Here is a 22,409-nt window from a genome sequence, read left to right as displayed (position 1 = left end):
TGTAAATATGAGTACTATCACCCACAGAAGTTTGTGACATCCTTTTGTGAACACCCTGTGTATAAAGAGATGGTATAGTTAAATATTTATGTTTACAGTCTCCACAGTGTGCGCAGGGCGGCATCACTGGGTGGATTACTTTCTTTGCATAGTAAAACGTTGTATTGATGTTTTTGGTCATGGATGCCAGAGAATGATTTGATAAGATGCGTGCAACTCGAGTAGACAGTGGTGCATATTCTATACTAGGCTTTTTTGTTGAGCCTAAAATGACATCGGAGGGCATAAGTGCCAATTTCCTGAGACTTTGTCCAGCTGCCCATTCTAGTTCAAGCCATAATCCAATACCACTGCCAGTAGTTCAGCTATTTTAGGAATATCCACTTCAGTGTTACCAATAATTAAAGATGGAGTCAAAAAATATTTAGAAGAGTTCATTTGTTTCGTTTTTAATGGAAATGCATGTTGTTTATCCAGGTTCAATTTAGAGTTGTTTTTGAAAAACAAATTGGATAACTCTTTTGCCTGAAGAAGCAATTCAAATTCCAGTTTCATAATAGAGATGCGACGTCGGTCATGACCTACCGTTCAACTCGAATGGGCGAGTCAGGTAAACAAGTAATCCGGATCAGAGTGTTTGAATAAAATACCCGTTCACTTTTTACCGCCAACTGAACAAGTTTATTTTGTTTTAAATCAGATCTTTTATTTTTAAGAATCGTCTAAACTTATAATATTACAATTAAGTATATTTTAAAGTTCTTATCCATTGAAAAGTAGCTCAATATTACATGCATCTAGCTGGAAATTTTTATTTCGTTCAGTCATTCATTTCATTTAGCCATTCACTTGATGACCGATTGACCTGTAACACGGTCTAGCGAGAAGGCTCAGCAACTCCGCACTGACCGGGTTAATTGAACGGGTCGCGGCAGTGAAGGAAACTGACTGCGCTGGATCAGTCAGATGGATCCGAACGTTACACCACTAATCCACAGTCTTTGTTGTTGATGACAAGAGTGGTCCCATCAGCAAACATTGTATTTTCTTTTGAAATGTTAGTAGTAATACTGTTTACATAAATTAAAAAATAATGGAGCCTAGAATTCATCTCCATGGAACAATATTACTGGCCAATTGTGACGGACTTGACCTTACATTTAGTTTTGTGCCAAAATTACAACCACCTAACATCTCTTGGCCTTGATTGACATCGGTTAAGTATGAGTTGAACAAAGTAATGGTTAAATTTTGCACATTCATGGACGAAAGTTTGCCAAGGAAAATCTTCGCCATGCCTATGAAAATCACAGTTAAGTGCGATTTTAGTTGATTTTCTGGAACCATACTACCAGTCTACTAGAAGCTTATAATGAGCCTTAGTTAACAAGCATAGCCTACTGGAAGCTTATAATAAGTCAATCATCTGATCACATGTAGGTTTTTCGGTGGATTATGAGACTACCGATGGGATTTATAATATTTTACAATAGTTAGACACGTCTCCAATATCCCCTTTCTTAAAAAAAAATTATGGTTGCCTGTAAAGTCGGTTTTACGGGCGAAGATTTTACGTGACAACGTCTTTTTCTCGGTAGAATATTTATTGATATGAATATTATTAAATTGCACAATAGGAACAAGGAATTGAATGAAAATAAGAATTGCACAAATTTTAACTATAGAAATATATTTTGTTTACTAAAACATTGTACATAATTTGAAATTAATTAAAATTTGTTATTGTAAATGGTAAAGTTGAATAAAACATTTACTAAAATTGGAATTTGAAATTCTTGCTAAACACAGTTAAATTCTAACTCCGCGCGTGGTGATTGGTCGGTTTAGTTCGTTTGTTTGGTCGCACTGTTATGACAGGTTAGAGGTTATAATTTGTTATTTTAAATGTTTGACTAGCAATACGCGCTGTTTCTTCTCAATCGACTGAATTACGATTGATTGCAGAGTGATTTAAACTAATAATTTACTTAACACTATCAACATTTGTCAATAGTATGACATAACCTATAAACTCAGTTTCTCAACTTTTGTGTCAATCTAACAATTAATCAATCAATCATAGTTTACGATAATGAAATATCAGTGTACAATTATTTACCTTTATTGTTGTAGTTGTTGTAAATGACGAATCTAAGCACTCCACATTTTCACGAATAAACATAGTTATCTGCTTTATCCCGTGCGGCGGACCCACAGTTATCTGCTTTATCCCGTGCGGATCCCGTGCGGTGGACCCACTGGACGGGCATCGTAACGTTACCGGGCGTTACACTTTTTCATGAGTGACTCCGAGCCGCAACCTAATTTAAGACGTTGTCACGTCAAAATAGTCCTAACTATGACAATATTCCATGCATCAGTAAAAACGCTGCTGTATAACGACACATTTACAAGATCTACTAATGGACGTGTTAATTTTTCCTGGCAAAATGTTAGTGCCTTCGTGTAAAAGCTAGTATATAAGAACTGCAATGCAGACACTGGGAATGGGTGGCAGTATAATTTCTTCTGAAGTTTGTTCGGTTAAGGCTAGTTCTTAGTGCTAACACACTAAGCACTTTATAGTTTTACACTCAAATTAAATCACATTTATGTCCACAAATTACTGAAAAATATAAGTAAATATTTAATATTGAAAAAGAAAACAATGTAGCATTTGGATATCAATTGGTAATAAAATAGACAATAATATTCCAGTAATACGCTATTTACTATTTTAATCTCATAGTAATTACCTACATGTTTTGGAATTAAATTTAAAATGTTTAGTATGTTTTATCATTGTCAAAATTTAGTCAATATAACATATTGTGTTTAAAAGTTTTATGTGATACATTTTTAATTGCGGTTCACTGCTAGATACCGCACGTCCACAACGTTAAACATGGCACAATTTTAACACTAGAAGCAGTCTTCCTATAGACATATCCTTGATTATATATATATATATATATATATATATATATATATATATATATATATATATATATATATATATATATATATATATTCATAATAAGGCTTATAATTAATGAAAGCCAATACTATTTATGTTTTTATCCTTTAGTATATGCTGATTCTATTTGGGGGTTTAACAGCTCCAGTTGAATTTACTTGTCTTAAACAAACAATAAGATTGTGTTTGATCTGAATAAGACACAGAATGATAGACATTTTTATTAATAATCAAATTACGACCTTTTCTCGCCCTTGTATTATTTTCCATGATTTTGTGTACTCTTCTTTCATTGTAAGAAGAGAAATGCAAACTATACTTGTCTTTAATATTCAGAACGTGCAAAGTCTCAACACAGCCTTATTTAAGATTAAACTCTACTTATAACATTTCTCTCTCTCTTCCATCCTGATGCCTGACATTTACTTTTATGCCGTAAAATTGGAAAGTGGGAATTCCTTTCACAAGATCCATATTTATTTCCAAACAAATATAATAGTACTTCTTATTCATATTTGTATTATTATGTAATTTGAGTCAACAGTGTACAATGACGTTTCCCGATGCAGATTTAAATTCAAATGAAATATTCTTAATTCTTGACTATTATGATTATTATTCATGTTGTAATTATTAAGGGGTGAGTTATTATTCTTTTAACAAAAAAAAGGAGTTTCAAGTCTTTTAGTTACGCATTTCATTTAATAAACATTAGACATTTATGCACGTACAGTTAAATTATACATTTACATATATATATATATATATATATATATATATATATATATATATATATATATATATATATATATATATAATGTGTTTTGAATTATAATCTGGCTAAACTAAAATACCATATGCATCATAACCTTCAAGTTTCTCTATCCTACAAGGATATAGCCGGCCGGTAAGATCTATTAAAGACTTTAAATTTTATTCAATAAATAAAGGCTCTCGTTTACATAAATATTTTGTAATGTTTAATCTTTATTTTATTAGTCAGTAGTTACACATCTTTAGGTTATAGAGAATCTCGGTATGGTTGTTGAAAGCAATCAATGACAATGGTATGCGTATAATAGGTGTGGAGGAAGAATATTTTTGTAACAAATAGATCTACTTTCAGTAATATATTTTATATTTAAAATGTACATAAAATGAAAATTTATATTCTTTTTAAAGATTATATTTCATTTGAATTTCTTAATATAAGATTTTTCTTTAATACAAAGGATAAGCTATAATTTTGTAATTGTGTATTATTAGACTTCGACGCAGACACTTCCGTTTTTAAGATGGCAGTAACAAGCTTCCTCTTCAGCCGCCAATTGCTTTCTCTCTCGTCACTTGTCTCCAGCAGCTCTGTGGGTCGCTGTTGTATTGTCCAAGTAAATCGGAATTTTTCCAAGGAAATGAGTTTGCCACGAGTATTTTTTGATATGACTGCCGATGGGCAGGCAGTAGGAAGAATTGTTATTGAGGTAAGGATTAATAATTTTAATACCATTATTATTACTGTAAGTCCTCTTGAAATACCGGATGTGTACCGTTACTTTAGCTACCTGTTCTTGAGAATGGCGTGGTTTTGTTCTGAAAATGTTAATTCATGTGGCTTACCACAATTAAATGTACCATTTAGAAATACAATTTTAAGTCATATCATGCTTTATTATGTAATACAAGTCATTCTGGGAATTATTTTAGGGTATAAGTTATAAAAGTGTTTACCGCCTTAGGAATTTTCCATGTTCATTAGGTCATAGTTATTCTTGTAGTAATGATTTATTGACCTCTCCCTGTTTGTGGTAGGCAGATTGTAGTAAACAATACATTTGTCCTTTTTTCAATCCAATTACTATTTGATATATAAATTAGGCTACTCTGGGTTTTATTGTCACATGTTTGTCCAAACATTTAATCATGAGAAAGCCATTGGCTTAGTCATATCTAACCTTCCAAGTCTCAATTATACCATTTAAGGCCATCTGAGTTAATTACATGATTATTTTTGCTTTGTTGACTGTCAGTATCAATTTGTTTTAACTTAATGGAGGAGACTAGGTGTTGTACCTAAATGATTTTTTTTTTAAATTGTATAAAGTTTCATTAGTGTCAACATTTTTATTGGTAGACGAGAAACCTGTATATTCTAAGCAACATACCCTTCAAACAGATAAAATCAAGATCATTCCATTGAAAAATGGTTACCTTATGGTCCTAAATGGGTGGCCTAGACCTACCCTGCATGACAATCTTATACTGGTCATGGTTATAAAGTTTTTTCTGTTTTGCTAATATATTGCTTATATTTAGCCTAAACTTTTCTTGTTAGCCTATGCAAATTAATGAGTTCTAGACTAACTAATAACAAGCTAAGATTGGATAAGCTTTGGCGGAGAGGATAACTGGGATAGCAACATTCAGGTGAAAAAGTAGCTATAAGGAATTTTAGAGGTCAGTATAGGGTTACCACCTTCACATGAGGATAATTTTAGAGTTATTAGGTTTTTTTATTTACCTGCATTTTTGTGAAAGGTCCTAACTTGCCTCAGATGCTCGTTATTTTCCTCTGTGCCCTCCATCTTGTTTGCTAATAGACACCATATTTGCACATTTGGTTTTAAATTTTTTTTCTGGTTTCGTTATTGGTCAGATTAGGCTATGCTGCATAGTAGATTTCTAAATAATGGAATTACTTTCTATAAGTGTAGTAGTTTTGTCTACTGACCATATGAATATAGGGTGCTCTGTTTGATTGTGTTGGAAAGTTCAGATCCTATTTTGTTTTTTTTTTAGTTGGAACTTAACATTTCCCTGTTAACAAAAGTGGCGACCATTGTCTATATCCTCCTCGTTAGATATTCTTTAAGTTGACTATTATTTTTATCATTTTATTTTTATTAGTTTTTCTTTGGTTATATAGTTATCGAATAACTGAGCACTCAAAGTGATCTGAGCTCAAATTTACGTATTACCTTGAGGATGAATTTCTTTTTTGTCAGAAGTGTAGGGGGGCTTCCAAAGCCTGCACTGATAGCCAGGGGCTATTCGGAATTGGTACAAATCCGATATAATTTTAGTTATTATTTAGACTATCCTCCATCTAAAAATGGGATACTATTGTTTTGTTCAATTTAATATGTAAATTTAATAGTAGGGTAAAACAATGAATTTAGAGTTGTGATAAAATCTTGTATGTTGTATTAGTGATTAGAAATGAAAAAAATTACATTTTATATTTACTGGAAACCAACTCATACATATATAGATTTATCATCAATACATCTATCTATCCATCTTAAAAAAGAACAAAATTTAATTCAATTATATACAGACTTTTAGATACACCAATTTCAACAGAAAACTACAATAACTAAATTACATGAATAATATTACTATGTTCAGTGGGTTACACTACACTACTTAACATTATACTAAAAAAGTATTGAAAAGAAGAACTATAAAAGATAAGACAACATTAAGGCCACCTGAAGACACAAAACAAGAATTTATTTGCACAACATACAATACTTTCTCGAACTAAACATGCAAAATTTTTAAAAAACATACAAATAAAACTGTCACTTGCAGAACAAGTAACAAACTATCCCAAATTTTAGGAAACTCTGCAGACAAAATTTCAAATGATAATAAATCAAGAATTTTTGAAATTGAGTGCGATAACTGTAACATTTGTATTGGACAAACAAAAAGAACAATAAAAACACGATTTAAAGAGCATTTATCACACAAAATATGGAAGAGTTGACAAATCTGCTGTAGCCAAGTACTGCATTGAATCAGTACACAGAACATCAATTAAAAATCTAAAATTAATAAAAGAAGTAACTAAACCAATGAACTTTAAAATGCTTGGGAAACACTAGACATATACAGAAAGTGCCGTTCCGTCAACAGGTCCTTAGGCCATGGCTACATGAAGCGGGGTTGTAAACTATTATGCAGTCTATTGTATATTACACAATGTTAATACAGTTTATTTTTATTTTCAGTTTTAAAAATGTATTAATCGCTAACTTATACATCCTTATTTTATTGTGAAAAACAAAATATTTAATAATGTTAACAGGATCTGCCAACATCAATTACATAGCCTAGCCAGTCTGTAACTTGTGAGTTACGTACAGTTGTGTGTAATAATCGTACAAAAGAATGTTAAAATACTGCAACCAATCTCAAAACATAATTACTAATGTAAATCAGAGAACCACACAGGTCCCTCCCCTTCCCTTTGTAGGTCCAAGCTAGTTTCTTGGAATTTGATTGTTAACGTATAGAAATAATCACTTTGTCATTATTTTTATGATTGCAAGTAAGTGCTCCGGTATGATGTAAACCTTAAACGTTCTGCTCATTATCTAATAAACTATACTGTTTGGTGTTTGCTTGTAGCCGAGGCATAAAATGTAATCGTATTTGTTTAGACAAAACGTCCACTGAACTGGACATTATTGATGAAATAAATAAAAGCTTTAAATAATTTCACCATTCAACTATGTCAACGTTGAAAAGTTTGTTCCTTTGCCTAACACAAAGGTCCTTTGTTTTTTTTGTTTATTAATGATAACATTGTTTACAAAAGCAATTTAATCGTGAAATTATCATCATCTAATTGTGGAAACTGTGAAAGAGCTGTGAGTGATTATTGAGATTTAGTGGGAACCCTTTTAACTACAAAACAAATTTCTTATTGAAACTGAAACTGAATTTTACTGTAAATCAGAATAGTTTGTTTCCAAATAAAGAAAACATCGTATTAGAGGGGATATAAATACAATATATAAAAACAAGTTTATTTTTCAGTTAGTATTTTAAATTTATTAGCCTAATTCCAAGAAATTAAATTTTCAGGTAGGTTAAACTAAAGATGTTTGGACCTAGTATCTGTGGAGTGTGAAATCTAAAAACTTCACTATACTGTGAAAAATAATTGTAATTTGTTGATTTTACTATTTGTACTTGAGTCGACTGTTCTAAAGTGACCTTGAGTTTTAACCTATAAAACCATTGTTAAACCTCAAACACTTTCATGCCGTTATTTTTAGTTTTGATTATTATTTATTTTAACTTAATGAGATATCTCTCATAGTCTAATTATTCTACTACATAAAAGGTTGTAAAAATATTTTAGGATTAACATTGCTCTTATGAGACTAAAATCAAGATGGTTGCCAGTACAGCTGTATCCTAATGATACCAGAGTATGGTGAAATCTAAGCTATTAACAGATTGGAATCTATGTTTTGAGTCCCACTGGTGCGTCATCGTTTAATTCCACAGCTAGCACTTGAGCATGGGTAGTGTTATACCTAAAAACTGGTTAGTCTATTATTATTTTGTTTTGAAAAAGTTAGTATTGGAACTAGATTATGAATTGGCTAATTAGGACTCAATTAGTTTTGTCTTAAAACCAAATGTTTGACTTATCTTGCAAGTTTTGTATAAAACTTTCAGTGAACTAAATCTGTGTAAATATTGTTATAATCAGGTAATGTTCTACAAATTAAGTTTTCTTGTTGGCAGAGTTTGGTGTCTAGTTTTATAGGGGTAAAGAAATCTACATATGTAGAATGTCTTTCTTTTGAGAAGTAGGACTTTTGGAAAATATTTACATGTGGCAATAAGAAATTAACTGTTAAGTTGCAAGTTGATTAAGTTGTCAAGTCTAAGGCTTCAAATAAATATTCATATTTTGTAAACAATGATTAAGAGTATGTCAAGAGAAAATTCAATTAGCTTGCCCTGGCCAGGCCATTATTTTTTTCATTGGTTAGACTCCAATTCTAATATGTTGTGACCCACTGATGGGTCACAGGCCTTAGTTTACAAACAGTGGGTGGGTCATGCTATCTTAATATTGCGCATTGTGCATCACTAGAGGGTTACGCAGCAATTGTTTTCCAATACTCCAAATATTATTGGTTGAAATATGTTCAGGAGTCCATAATTAATCACTCCAGAACATGTTATTGAAAACAAATTTACAGGAATTTTTATTTTTACCCAGAATTGCATTGTCATTTTAAAAAGTACGATGATTTCGACTGTCAGAAACGTGTGAGTCCTTATGACTACCAATTTGTAAACTGTTGTGTATTGTAAGTTATATCACAGATCAGAGAAGTTATATCACTTCTGTCAAAAGAGAACTTAGATAGTCTACATCTATAGTAACAGTTTTTATTATTTTAGAACATTAAAAGCTCGATTTGATACATTAGTTGAAAAGTACAGTCCAGCGAAATTCCATTTAGCATAGTTCTTGTTGACTGCTTCAAAAAGAGTTTTCGGATACAAATTCTGACCTTGTTGTGTCTTAGGACATTTTCTAAGGTAGATTAGTCCTACTTACCTAATCACTGAAATCTAAAACGACATGGATAATTATGGTTACTGTTTAGACCATTTTACTCACTATAAACGTAAACAAATTGAAAACAACAACCGATCTTCACACAGAATATCTGATTACATTTTACAGGGTCATTCAATCAATATTTCATAACTTTAGAGACCAAGATGGGATTTCTTTTCTTTCAGTAGCTTGGAGGGATTTTTGAAACTAAATTAGGCCTATATTCATCCCAGGGACCATAAGAATGTAATCAATATAATCGGTTCGAGTAGTTTACATGTGAAAACAAAACAAAGGCATTTTTGCATTCATAATATTTGGATTAGGATTAGTTATTTAATTCTGTTGACTTATATAATTTTGCATTATTTCGGGTGCATTCTACCTCTGTAAATAGTATGAAGTTTTTTCATAGGGTGATTATAATTGTTGCTACATTTGTATACTGTTGGGTACCGTTTGTAGAAAAAATAAAAATTAATGATCGTATAATTGTATTTTATGTACATATATTGGCTCTGCTGTTGGCAATAAAGGAAGAAAATCATCCATTTTCCAATGCTGTAGCTAATATTTGTTGTAGTGAAATAATCAGTAATACCTTTTGAGCAATTAATTCAACGTGGCAATACAAGTTTATTTATGATTATACCATGTATTGTTTTTAATTGGGCAATAATCTTTGTTCATTAACTTTAGATTAACATTAGATTTTAGCAACATTTTTTTGTATAGTAGGTCTAAGTATATTTTATTAATATTTCAGTTTATTTGCAAGTTATTTATTTATATCACAAAACAGAGTGGTTGCTATTGTACAATGAGTTCAGTTAGAAGAAGTAAAGCATACTGTTATCTCAATTACTGAGTTATCAGCAAAGCTACTTTTGTTTCACAATATAAAAGCAAATAGGCATCACTTGTGATTAAACTTAACCTTAATTTAACCGAATGCTGCACTTCATTTAAACATTTGAACTTCAATTTAGCTTTTAACTTTAATTAATTTATTAATTTTTTATTTAAGCATTAAATCTACTGGCAAATAATTAAAACTTCTGTAGCCCATATTGCTTCAAGAAACTAAACTTTATTTTTTTACTTTCACACTATAATAGTATATTATTAACTTAATATAAAACATTCAAAATTTCAAGTGTTTGCTACTAATATTGTTGTAAAGGCAATAAAGAGTTTATTTATTGGTGTTTGAAGTTAATATAAATTTGTATACTATTCTTAATATAAAACAATAATCTAATCCAGTATTCTTTATTTAATCACATGTATTAATCAAAGTATTAATGTTTTTTTATTGCCTGGGAGCACTTTAGGTGCTTAGTTCTTTTAGACCAAACATAATAAATTGTCGAGGCATTCCCTGACTTAATTCTTTGTGTATTTTTTTCTGATGGGCAAAGGATAAAGCTTTAAATAGGGCATAACACTGCTTCTACTACTCTGTCTGTAGATAAGTCAGTAATACAAAACACAGTATTGTTTTACTTCTATACTTGTCCACTCGGTTCGTTGTCCGCATAAAATGTTTGTAGTATATGTGATGGAATTTGTATTATGTTTCATCTTCAGTTTTTATTTTGATTGGCAGTGTTTTACCCTGAAACATTTTAGTAATTTTTTATCGTTTTCACAATGTTTTAATGTTGAAACGGAAAAGTGCTGTACTGATTTTTGATTCCTGACTTAAGTTATGTATACACCTATTTAAATACATACTATCATAATCCAAGGGAAACTGTGATGTTTATTATACTATGTAGTTGTCTCACTCATACATTTTTCCATTGGTATCTTATAATTTTTAAATTGGCAGTATCAGTCCGACTAATAACTTCATAGAAAGGTTCTCGAGACTTAACATTTGGTTCATATATTCCTCTTGGTATTAGGAAGGAAATATTTTTGGATCAAAAGGTAAAAGATTTATTAAAACTCTTTGATTTTGTCCTTCCTTACTTTATTGTATTGATTTCTTGTAGTTAACATTGAGTACATTACAAGCTGGCTACATGCAACACATGAACCACTGTGATATATTTGTTTGTCAACATTGTAAACTACACTAGGGTGCAGAAATTTCAGTTAACTTTTAATATATTATAAGCTGATGAATAAAGGTTTTGTGTTATTCTACTTTTATTAATATTAACTGAAGAAGTTTGTTGATGTGATCCTAATGTCTACTTCATTATTTTTTTGCACCTAGCATGACTGTATAGTGGCCTTGCTGTTTGCAACTAAAGCAGCCAAATGGGTGAACAGATCATAATGAAATTATTTTTCCTTCAATAGTTACTAAGAGTCATGGAGCTTTTAATGAATACCTGTTAAGAATATTGAATTCTTCCATCAGATTACTCTCTGTTCCAGAAAGCTCTTTGGAAGAGTAATGCATTTGACAAGAAACTAAGGAAAATTCTCATTGCATTAGTCCTAAAAATTATCTTGTCCACTTGCTTCCAGAGTAAGATGTTCAGGATGAGTGGGTACATTTGAGGGTAGAGGCTCCTTTCTGTCGAGACTCCATGAGAGGGATAGCAAGCACTACCTCGGTCATGTCTCCTTGGAAGAAGGGGGAGGCCATTGTTCTCCTCAATCCTTTTTCAGTTCAACCCTTTGTAATTGTGTTATCTGTGGAGGACACTTAAGATAATCATTTTTTAGGTCTAAAATGCTATTGTTGCTGAATTGTAACTCGTGTCATTTCCAGAAAATGTTAGGTGCAGCATTAATCCGTGCCTTGGTCACAAATACAATTATGTTATATATTATCAATTTTTCAAAAAATTCATGTTTGTACATTTGTTAAAAGTCTTAACGTACAAACTTAAGTTTCTTTATTCAAAGCGGAACAAAAATAATAGATAATTGAATATTTATTTACCTGCACAACATTTTTCAACCTGCATTCAATCATATTTAAAACTTTGTCATGTCAAACAGAAAAAAAAAATTGTCGATTACTATAAATTGACTATTTGAAACAGAGAAATCCTGCCATATTCCACACTGTTTAGTATTATACAGGTCAATTTGATTGATCTTTGCATAAAGAAGAAGCCTTTATTAAATTTTGGAATATTTTTGACACAAGATATTTTCTTAAGAAATGGTCAATGCTACACAAAATGTTCATGTAATTTATTTATTTATTTTTATTTAAAATTGGTACAAATACTATTTTTTTAATTTTGTGACAATCTACATTATTTTATAGAGGATTAAATCTGGTTGGTGTTAAAATACAAATTAAATTAACACATTCTTCAATAAATTTATGCCCGAGTCTTAAATAATAATATGCAGTTGTTAAATAATCGTGTTTGTTTATTCTGTTTGGAATTACTTGCTTGTAAAAACAAAAGTAATCCATTATCTTGAAAATTTAAATTTGTTTTTAATAAGTTCAATGTAAAAAGTATAAATCCTACATAATTTGATGAAATGTTACATGAGATTAATACAACCTAAGAGTTTTCGATAAATATTCTATACTATTAGTTTTAATACTGGTAGGTACCTGAAACTGTTCTTTCCTCATTTTTACATGCTTGTCCAATTGTCGAATGGGATGATTGTTAGGTTACTATTATCAAGAAAGGATTTGTTCTTATTGACATTATTTGTCCAAACTGAGGTGGACTAGCATGAGTAGCAGTTGATGTTCACAGTAATTCCCTTGGTGAGTTGAGCCAAGGCCAGATTACATAATGATTGCTTGTCACGCCAGTGGAATACTTAATCAGATATGGCTTTACTTCATTCACAGTTTTACTCACATGAGAACTTAACATTTGTGTAAAATACTCATGTGTCATGTATTTACTTATTAATTTTGTGAACTAAAGAGAATGAAACTTTTAAACCAAGCTTATTTAAATTTTGCAATTAATTTAAGAATAAAAACGATATTTGTAGGTAATGTAATAAAAACTAAATGTATTATGCTTTTGTAAGTTGAGAATGTACAGTTCAATTTACATAAGTTCAGAGAATAAATTGGAATTGGGAAGTACTCATCACCACTAATCACTTTAGAACATTAGATTATGAGAATTGTGATTCACTAGTTGGTAGTTCCTCCAGAGTTGGAAATTGCTATGTGTTGTCTCTTAAATCATTGTTTAAAACAGATGGCTGCAGTTTACATAATTTGTATTGATTGAAGTGACAAGGAAGTTTCTTTATCCAATCTAATACGATATATACATTATTATCCACCTTGTAGATAACTGAATAAAGATGGAACCTACTACTTATTGTATAGGTATTGGGTTTTAAAACATTTTAAACTAATTTACTGCAGTTGAAATATCAACATACTGAACCTTCTTGTTCATACTATGAAAAAGTTAAAAAGCCATATATATTGTTTGGTTTTTCTGTCAACAAATTATCTGTCAACCCGTATTATCAACCATTAGATTAGGATTAGATACTATGGTTTTGTTTTATCCCTCAAACAAATCCTACTTAGTAAGGTGTAATTAGACCTAAACCTCAACATCCAAAGTAAAAGTTTTCCTCCAACACCAAATTGCTCTACATAGTCCCCTTATTCTATGGTAAAAAGTTACACCATTTTGAGCGTCGGGTTTGGGGGTGAGGGGGGGAATTTGAAAAATCACTAGTTTTTTTAGTTTTTCGTAAATATTTCAAAAACTAAGCGGTTTATCCTAAACATTGTTATATACAAAAATGTTCTAAGTTAAATTTTAAATAAGAATGGTCCTTTTCATAATCACTCTAAATTGTACGGTTCAAGAGTTACAGACGGTGCAAATGTTAACTTTTTCGTAATTTTGATAATTTTTAAAAAAAATAAGCTTCGTAAAAGAATGTTGCTATTTCAGTGGCCGGTGGTATGTTAGTGATAAGCCCTTGAAGGAACGACAACCTCACCACCTTATCAAGGGGCACTCTTTTTTAAGGGAAAAGAGGCTTCCACAGGCCTAGGCCCTATAAACCTGTGGTACGGAGAAACCCACCCTGAACTTTCTACGAACATTGCAACATAAATTCACTTCTTAAGCATAAATATCTTTCAAATTTGGAATGTTCAATGTCTTTATTAACTTCACTCATCCTCCAGCACATTATCCTCCTCCTCTAGCTCGTCGTCTAAGATGTTATTATTGTCCATGTTATCACATGCTTGGCCTGAGCAATTGCTGCATATGCTAGTGCAGTTTAGACCACTCCTTCTGCATTCACAATTACGAACGCATTCATCTTTGCAAGTACACATTATAAGGGACAGTAATTCCTGGGGGGCTGCAGGACGTGCTGTTGTAATTGGTGTCAGGTGGTCGCCAATCTTCTTCCAACCCCACTCGAGTGGATCCTTATCTTCATTCAGCCACTGTTGTACCTGGTGGTAGGTCCTAAATGAATGCTGTCTGGACGCTCCTGAAGTGGGGGGTAGTGCATCCAACTTCAGTAATGCATGTATAGGCTGCTTTGCAATCGCTTTCAAATAGGACTGGTAGCGGAGACAATCTAGATCTTCAGTGTTCTTGGCTCCAAACATTGCAAGTAGGAAGTAATTTCCTGCATCAGCCACTGCACTGGGGTCGGCTTTGGGGTTGTTGAAGACCAGAAGTTTTTCACGAAGAACGTTGTTGGCTTGAACTTTCCTATAAGGTGCAATTTTTCCCTTCTTATAGACAGCAGACACAGTGTCACATCCTGTGAAGGCGTATGTAACCAGAAGTACATCTTTCATATCCCCAATGCCTTGCTGAATGTCAGAAATAATGTACACTTTTTCCTGGTGATTTCCTTTTTTAGGTACGACCATTTTCAGTTTATTCTCTGAAGGTGCGTGGACAGTCAACAGTACTAATAAGTCCGTGTCATCACCAATAACACACGTTTGAACATCTTTCTTCGCTTCATCAATAGCTGTTAAGACTACTAATAGGTCAGCATCACCCGATGCTTGAAGAACTGTGCAACCACATTGTTGCAAGTGCGATGAAAGGAGGGTTATTAGACCCATCTTGTTTTTAGCACTAGCTAAAAATTCATTTTGATTTATGTTGACATGGATTGAGTCTTCTACTTTGACCACAATGTTGGAACGTGATCTTCGTAGGTGTTCTTGATCCTTTGTGTTACTTCGTTCGTAACCATCAAAAACAACAGTCGCTTTTCCATAATGAGTACATACATAATCACTATATTGCTCGCAAATCTGTTTAAATTTAGCAGGCTGTTGCCAGACAACACGATGTAGGAGGTGGCCTCCGTCAATTATATAGGACACTTTCACTGGGTCATCGATGTTTGATGATTCTTTTGAATCTGAAACCAAAACCGTCACCATTGATGATTTTTTTCCCCTTCCTCATCAAGCCAGATTCGTCAAACAGTGATGGAGGATATGCACAGAGTTCAAACTGAAAAATTTCCTCTAATCTCTCATCACTCCTTACTGTACACACCATCCGATGTAAGAGAGTGTTAGGATTTACACATACCATGTCGTTGTTAATTTTCACCGACTTCGTTATAGAGGCTAGAGACTTGACAGCAAACTTTCTTTTCATGTGTATTTCTTTAAATGTTTTGTTTTCAATAGCTTTGATGGATATGGCTCCTATTTCAAATGCTTTATCGGTGCAGAAGACAGAACCGCCATTGGTTGCGGCCCGCGGTCCAAGGTCACTATGATGGCGGCCACGCCTGCTTGTACTACCACGTTTCTCCTAACAATTATTTTTACTTTTTCAACCTTCTATGGTGCCTCTTTTTGACTATAATACTGTAGTATATTATTACTCTTTAATTAAATCATTTACTTATTTCTACATAGCTTTATTTGGAAAAAAAACCTTAAAAATTATATCATTTTTATTTTTACACCGTCTGCAACTCATGAACCGTAAATTTTACAGGGAATATGCATAGGACATTTTTTGTTTAAAATTTCATTTAGAATATTTTTGTATATAACACTCTTTGTGCTAAACAGCTTAGTTTTCAACCAATTTCCAAAAAACTACTAAATTTCCTACTTTTTCTCCCCCTCCCCCCCAAACCCCAAAATGGTGTAACTTTTTACCAAACAATAAGAGGGTTATATAGAACAATTTGGAGTTGGAATAAAACTTTTACTTTGGATGTCAAGGTTAGGCCTTTTTTTAGGTTAATGACACCGTACTAACTCTGATGTCCAGTGGCAATGGAAGAGAAATTTTGTGCAATAAAAACGTGCTGATTCAAGGTATGGTTTTGAGACCTGACTTTGCTCTCCTGTAGTGGGTGGTCTTACATGATGAGTAAATGTGCAGATATAATTTTTCCATGCTCTTTTTAAAGGTGCTTCATAGCGTCAATTCTGGAGGAGCTATATTAAACTGTGCAGAAAACCATGTTAAGGACGTTGGCTTTAGGGAACCACCTATAGTTTTCATTACACTATGTAGTGTTAAACATAGGTTTTTTTTAGATGGTCACTTTTATAAAAACCACATTAATTTTGTTTATTTGTGTTTTAGCTTCGGAGTGATGTAGTACCAAAGACTGCTGAGAATTTCCGAGCTCTATGCACTGGAGAGAAAGGGTTCGGTTATAAGGGCTGCACGTTTCACAGAGTAATTCCAAACTTCATGTGCCAAGGTGGGGACTTCACCAAGCACAATGGTACAGGTGGAAAGTCTATTTACGGCACCAAGTTTGAGGATGAGAACTTCACGCTGAAACACACTGGACCCGGTAATTTTGTTTGCCAGTTTAAAATTAGTTTAATGTAATCAACTGTTTATGTGTACTTGAAACTTACACCCACATTCCCATACAGTATAATTTTAAACAAATATTTATTTAACTTACTATTTTTAGTTCAATTTTTCCAAATTGGCAACCAAACCAGCCTAATCTCGACTGATGGTTGACTGATTAGTTGGTCTACCAATTTAATTAATGTACCCTTGATTAATGTCCTTTCAAAGGTTCCTGATGTATTATGTTGGCTTCATCCCAATTCATATGATGGTCTTCGGACCAACAACGGTGTGCAATTTTTTTACTTTTCTGTTAGACCCTTTCTTGTCTTTTCTTTGTTTTCTTTTATCCGTACGTTTAATGGTCTTTTTGTCTCGCCTATGTTTCCCTATTGCAACTACATTTTATACTGTGAACACAGTTTTTGGAATTGTGTGCCATTTTTTGTTTTGTTTTTACCTGACATTGAGAACATTATGTTTTAAACGCGGTTCTAATTACTTTCTACCTACTCTTCTAATTTTATCTGACAATCCCGGCACATAAGCGATTGACATAAACACAAATTTGTCACTATTCTACTTTTCTGACTCAGGAATGATTCTTCTGGTTTGTTTGCACTTGTTACTAATTGAGGTTATCCATTGCGTCTAAGATCCAATTCCACTTTTTTAAATTCCTCTTTAAATCTATCTATCTGAGCATAAACTCTGCTCTATCAAATAATGGGTATGCCAATTCTTTGACAGATTTTTGATGGTTTGATTGATAATTTAAATATTTTCTTGTTTGTTTTTTTTTTTTCGAAGAACAGTAGTTTTAAGGAAATCCTTATCTCTTAATACATACACATCTTAAAAAGGAAACTTGTTTTCGACTTCCACTTCCATTGTGAGACGGATGGAAGGAGAAATATTATTAATGTGATTTCAAAAACTCAATTCAGTGTCTCCATGAGGAAAAATAACAAAGGTATCATCCATATACCTCCCCCAAATCTTCAGTTTGAACTGAGCTGAAGCCAAGTCTTTTCGCTCAGATTTCTCCATAAAGATATATTGGCGAAAATAGGAGACAGTGGAGAACCCATTGCCATCCCCTCATCTTGACATTAAATTTGACCCTCTAATTTTTGTTAAAAGAGTCAGTTTTCCTACCAATGACATTAAAATGTACAAAAAGACTGGAAAAAGACAATTCCCTGCAAGGTGAATCACAAGAACGGGCTGGAGAGGGATGCTAGGTTTGTGGATTTTGGGAAGGCCATACATATGGGAAATTTTGGAATGGTGAAGGGTTAATTTAGATCTAAATTTATCTGAAAAATATGCTGTGTTTTTTCTTAAGTTGTTTGCTGCTTAGAAGGAAATAGTGCAGCAGGAATCAATTGGAGAATGTGCTGTGTTTAGAGAGAAAACATTGAGTGATTGTGTTGTGCTTGAATCATGTCAAATGTTAAAGATGGCCGAATGTCAAATTCAAGGATCAATTTAAGAAATATCAAAGCCATTTTTGTGGACGTCAGTCAACATCTTTGGCTTTCTACACCACTGATGTATAACACCCATCACTCATAATATTTTCTCCATAAACAACGTGATGAGAAAATGTGTTTTCTCTAATGATAAAACTGTGATGGCTTCTCTTGTGTTTCTTTACAAGAGATTTCATATCATTGTGACTTCAATTCAGTGAAAAGACTATGACAAAATGCATTATTTTACAGCAGTAGTAAAATGAAATATCAATCTTAAATAGCAGTTTTGTGATTTTAAAAGTCTCAACGTCTTTGAAAAAGCAATTTTTAGTTTACTATTGTAAATCATTACATGCTAAGATAAGAGTAATTATAGATGATAATGAATAAATACTTAAAACTAAAACTTAACTTTAACAACAAGTGGCCAAAAGACAGGAGTTGGTTAAGTGAACAAGAAGAGAATGCATAAAAATTGCTAATGGAGAACAAAAGAAAAATATTAATAATTCCTAACATAAAAAACGAAAGATATGGCATGCAAAACAAAAAAAATAGTACAGATTTTCAATGATACAACAACTGTGACTGTATATAAATAACAAAACTTAGGAATATTTAACAACAAGCAGTGTAATATAAAATGAAACAAAATATAAGTGAACACTTAAAATATACTTTTTTTAGACATACACAAAAATCCTGTAATTTTCATTTACTCTAATTATAATCAGTTGGAGACACAAGTGTTGCAACTGAGATAGTAAAGGGATAAGAACACTATATGCATAATATATTGAAAGATATGGTAAATTTAATTGTTAATTTTATAGTGTTGTTTAATACTATCTGTCCTGCCAGGTGTGATGTCTATGGCAAATGCTGGCCCTAACACCAATGGCAGCCAGTTCTTCATCACGACTGTGAAGACAAGCTGGCTCGACAACAGGCATGTAGTGTTCGGCAACGTTGTCGAGGGCATGGATGTCGTGAAGAAACTGGAGTCTTATGGCTCCCAGAGTGGCAAGACCACCAAGAAAATTGTAATTGAAAACAGTGGCCAACTATCATAAGTTATCACTAAACAAATCTGTTAATCTTTGAGGTGGAGCAACAACAGTAACAAGAGATCAAATGACCCTATTCAAAACTAACCCTGCTCTCTCCATTCCATTCCAATGTTTGTCGCTGTGGACATAGAGCCTAGAAAAGAAGTCAATTTTATTTGTATCGACTGGCACAAGGATAGATTTTTTAATGTTATGTCGTTCATTGCAATATAAAGTAGTGTTTTTTCTTAAACTGACTGAAATGGAATGAGTGTGTGCTGTTTTCTTTTTTTTACAAAAAATACTTTAATTGCTTGTGTTCTTTCTTTTTAATGTTATATAATAACAGTACTAAAATGCAATACCAATTTAGGAATAAATCATTTTGTCAAAACTGGCTTTTATTTACCCTAAATATTACATTAAGGGTACTCTACATACAACTTTCTAAATGTATAAACTACTACTCTTGTCATTTCACATTGTAAGGAACTCCACCAAACAAATTACTCAATGCATAAATACTACTCTTATTTGATTGATAACCAAGTTATTTTGTGTCATGAAGATGTTAAATGTTTTTTGTCAAGTCTAAAAATGAAGGAGTATTGTCTCACCTGATCACTAACTGGAATAAGTATAGTTTCTGCTTCTTCTAAGGTGACATGACAGATAATGCCTGGTATCCCTTCTCATGAGGAGGGGGAGCAACCATACCCATCCTGAGTCACTTCTAAAGCAGTGCAATGAAATATTTTCTCATCTTGTCATTTAGCTTGTTAACAGTTTTCAGCCAGTATCCAGAAAGTAATTTTCATCCTTATAAGATTCATGTACATCAAGAAGTGAATTATGGAAATTCGGAAAGTGTTTTGACTTGATTTGAAATGTTTACTTATAAGATACCAGTTCAAATTCTGAAAGAGTTAGAGCATTGGACAATGAAAATTTTATCTTAAGTCTAACATGGCGGATTCAAGATGGGTTGAAAATTATAAACTTAATCCAATAAAGTAATTGATATTTGAAAGTTATAAGATGAAAAAATTAGGAAGGGAAATAACTGGCTTTTAACTAAGAAATATTTAAATATAGACCTCTGAGACTATGTTATGTACCTGCCTAAGGAATTCTCCGAAGTCTGGCTTTGGGGTTCCCAAAGCCTCTAGCAGTGCATGACCTCTTGCAAGTATGAGTATCTGGCAGGAGAAGGGAGGAATCTCCCGGTTGCAGACCCTGACTGTGTGCCTTTGGCCTTTGTTAACCTGTGGTATCTGCAAGGTACTAATTTCAAAATAACGACCTCTAGGACTCCCAGCCACTCGAAGATCTCCGTCTTTCACAGTTCCTGGCCTACAGGAGTAGGTTGTTGGTCTGCAGCAGTTAAGTGGCCTTCAGCAGCTCTCAGACACTGACAATTCAGGACCCCTGGCAGGTCCAGGTCTCTGATAGTGGTTTTAATTTTAAAGCTCCATCACTATTGTCTCAAAGAGTACCGAAATCCATGCTTGACTAACTCTTCCTATATGAACGTTTGTGTCAATATTTGGAGACCCACAAGACTTCTTTATTAGTGGTACATAAAAGTTTTGGTCTACTTATTTCTAAATCCGTATATGATTTTCCCAGGATTTTAAGTCTATACAGACAGCATGTTTACTTACACTACATTCATTCTTCTTACCAGTTTTTCAACTTCCAGTGCAAGTTTTCTATCTTCTGATTGTGAAGTCATCCTGTTGTATGCACTCACGATCATTAAAAAAATGCTTGGAACGTTATAGAGGATTTCAAATGAACTCTTGAATGCCTTTAGTATTTTTCTTTTTAATAGATTCTGACAAGTAGTTGACGAAACGGACCCCTGCTTGTGGTCATAGGACTGGTAAATGTCTTCTTTTTTATTACTACACATGTATTTCAGTAAAAATTTAGACATGTAAAATAAAGTCTCTAAAATGTAGTGTCAATACAGTTGTTTTTAAGGTTTGCGCTGATCCTTTACAACACCAAACTATTTGTACAACACCAAACTATTTGTACGGCGAGGGGGGGGACGGGTGACCTGACAATACTTTGAACTCTCTCTTATTGTCATTGGCGATAAATTTGAAAAAGAGGATTGGATTGATGATTGAGAGGGTAATTTATGTACAACTTCCGTTTTATGGCTGAGAAATTAACTAAGTCACACAGAGAGGCATACTATTAATTGTTTGCTAAGTAATTAAGGGTGGTCAATATAGGTAAATGCCTTTGGACTACTGTTTTTAAAACCAAATAGATTCTCAGAAAGCTGTGCAAGTTCTTAAAAATTCTAATCAAGAAGTGTTGTACTTGTACGAGTATAATTTAATTGTAGTTTAGTTCAATGCTTTGTATCTTATGTTTAATTTGGTGTAAATAATTAGTATTAGTTTTTAGTAGATATATTACTGTCAAAAAAGGTAGAATTTTATTAATGTAGGTATTACATTTTTTGAAATTGGTAAATATTGTGGCACAATAGTTTTTTTTACTCCTACACAAATGATATTCAATTTAAAGGCTACACAACCAATATAGGGTCCTTGTCAGCTACTTCACACAACTGATTTACTCCTGTGTTGACTGTGGATGCAATCGCTTGTTCAAGAGCTTTCTCACATAATTGATTTTTGCATTACTAAGAATGTTTGTTTCTGGTATGGGCTCTGAAACAATGTCTCTTAAAAGTTTTTCAGGGGAAACAGTAAGCTACAGCTTGCACAGTCGCTAAGGTAAGTATTTTTTGGGTACTTT

The 22,409-nt window shown here is 32.6% G+C and overlaps 1 protein-coding gene across 1 annotated transcript; it reads left to right on the top strand.

Annotated features, from left to right (window-relative positions):
• Window positions 1-4,268: 4,268 nt before the first annotated feature.
• Window positions 4,269-20,022, top strand: LOC124359396 (peptidyl-prolyl cis-trans isomerase). The gene is made up of 3 exons (XM_046812102.1): window positions 4,269-4,458; window positions 16,877-17,093; window positions 19,441-20,022. The coding sequence occupies exons 1-3, from the start codon at window positions 4,273-4,275 to the stop codon at window positions 19,650-19,652; spliced, it is 615 nt and encodes a 204-aa protein (XP_046668058.1). The 5' UTR covers window positions 4,269-4,272; the 3' UTR covers window positions 19,653-20,022.
• The last annotated feature ends 2,387 nt before the right edge of the window (window positions 20,023-22,409 follow it).

The sequence above is a fragment of the Homalodisca vitripennis genome, chromosome 4 (assembly GCF_021130785.1).
Source record: "Homalodisca vitripennis isolate AUS2020 chromosome 4, UT_GWSS_2.1, whole genome shotgun sequence".
Classification (NCBI taxonomy): Eukaryota; Metazoa; Arthropoda; class Insecta; order Hemiptera; family Cicadellidae; genus Homalodisca; species Homalodisca vitripennis.
Note: the sequence above shows the minus strand (reverse complement) of the source record. Positions and strands in the feature narration are given on the sequence as shown.